A 1,563-nucleotide genomic window follows, 5' to 3' on the forward strand; every position below is an offset into this window, starting at 1 on the left:
GAGATAGATTTTTTTTAAAGTTTGTAAATTTCCATTTGCCAGTTTTATTGATTGAATGTTCAGAATTCTAAATCTACAGCATAGCAACTTCATTGCAATATTTGCATACAGAATTGAGTTTGGTTTAGTTTTTCTTCCAAGTATTTAATAATTTATAGCCACATCTGAAAACAACACACACATTGAGCATTTCTTCTACACAGAACTGAAACCTGAGCATACATAAAAGCGGCAAATTAGACCCAACGTCCCACACTAAATACGAAAAATCAATAATAATGAGCAGTGTTTAGACTCTCGAGTCAAGTGAGTTTGTCTAGACATTTATCTGTTGCAATAGACAAAAAACAGGTCAGTGATTGCTTTCATCTTGTTTGTGTAGGAAATACGAGCAGGCTCTCGAATACCACAGGCAAGCTTTGGTCCTCATCCCACAAAATGCCTCCACTTACTCATCCATTGGTTATGTGCACAGCCTCATGGGAGATTTTGAGAGTGCCATCGACTACTTTCACACTGTGAGAATGTATAACCATCAAAATTGTTTGGCCGATATATATTTATATTTATATTTAATCCGTTGTGATGCACTTCAAACATATAAACTCTTTCTTTAGGCACTTGGTCTTAAACGAGATGACACATTTTCCGTAACCATGCTGGGTCACTGCATTGAGATGTATATCAGCGATTCAGATGCTTACATCGGTAAGACAGCCATCCATAAGCTTTGTATGCAGCATCTAATTCGTAAATAACAGAATCAAGGTGTCTTTGCAACTATTTAGTTGTGTTGTTTTGCAGGAACTGATATTAAAGACAAAGTAAAAAAGACCCTCAGCACGCCTGCACTGATGAAGATGCTCAACACTTCTGCTGATGGCAATGAGAGCAGAGCACAACCTGTAGAAGAGGTGAACGTGTGCCTGGAAACGCCGTCTTTCAACGCTGACAAACAAACCGATGCTTTCCAGCGCTTCCTCTTAGAATGCGACATGCACGAGAGCGACATGATGCTGGAGACGTCCATGTCTGACACCAGCACGTGATTGAGACCTATAGATGGGTTAAAGAGAAACTTTGAGCATGAGATGAGGATAGATTGTGACGCTGAAGAGGACACGTCACACCCTCCCTCCATTCGCCACCCCTGCCGTGTCCTCCGTGTCGGACCCCTGTGGATTTTTTTACTATGAATGAGTAAAGAAGTGAATGCAAAACCCGACATCCATATTTTTACACAGATTTGTGTATTCTCATTGGTGCTGTATTAAAACACCTGTTTTATGAATGAGGCTGAACAAAATGTGATTTTTACATTGCCAATCAAACTATATTATCTGCTGACATTTGCATTTAGTTTATAAAACCCTGAAATTAGTCAAGTCAACCAAAGGAAGTTACTTGCAACAACTTTGATCAGTGATTTTATCAGTTAGCTCAAATCTGTGTCTGAGGTTGAGAATGCAAGGAAATCTGTGCAAGTCACCAAAATCAGCCCACAGATTCATTAACTTTATACATTTTGGGAAATTTGTTTTTGTAAAGCTTTATAAAAAACTT

At 38.7% G+C, this 1,563-nt stretch overlaps 1 protein-coding gene across 2 annotated transcripts in view; it reads left to right on the forward strand.

Annotated features, from left to right (window-relative positions):
• Positions 1–1,238, forward strand: part of cdc16 (cell division cycle 16 homolog (S. cerevisiae)) — an 8,740-nt gene extending 7,502 nt beyond the window's left edge. The window contains exons 16-18 of one of the 2 annotated variants that reach the window (XR_001635000.1): positions 383–526; positions 618–708; positions 805–825. Coding sequence is in view for 1 of the 2 variants with exons in the window: in XM_016495385.1 (XP_016350871.1) it covers positions 383–518; positions 618–708; positions 805–1,049 (472 nt within the window). In the remaining variant the exon portion in view is untranslated. Of the gene's footprint in view, positions 1–382; positions 527–617; positions 709–804 lie in introns of both variants that reach the window. The other variant, XM_016495385.1, reaches the window with a different exon arrangement.
• Positions 1,239–1,563: the final 325 nt, after the last annotated feature.

This window comes from Sinocyclocheilus anshuiensis, unplaced genomic scaffold (assembly GCF_001515605.1).
Source record: "Sinocyclocheilus anshuiensis isolate Anshui unplaced genomic scaffold, SAMN03320099.WGS_v1.1 scaffold562, whole genome shotgun sequence".
NCBI lineage: Eukaryota > Metazoa > Chordata > Actinopteri > Cypriniformes > Cyprinidae > Sinocyclocheilus > Sinocyclocheilus anshuiensis.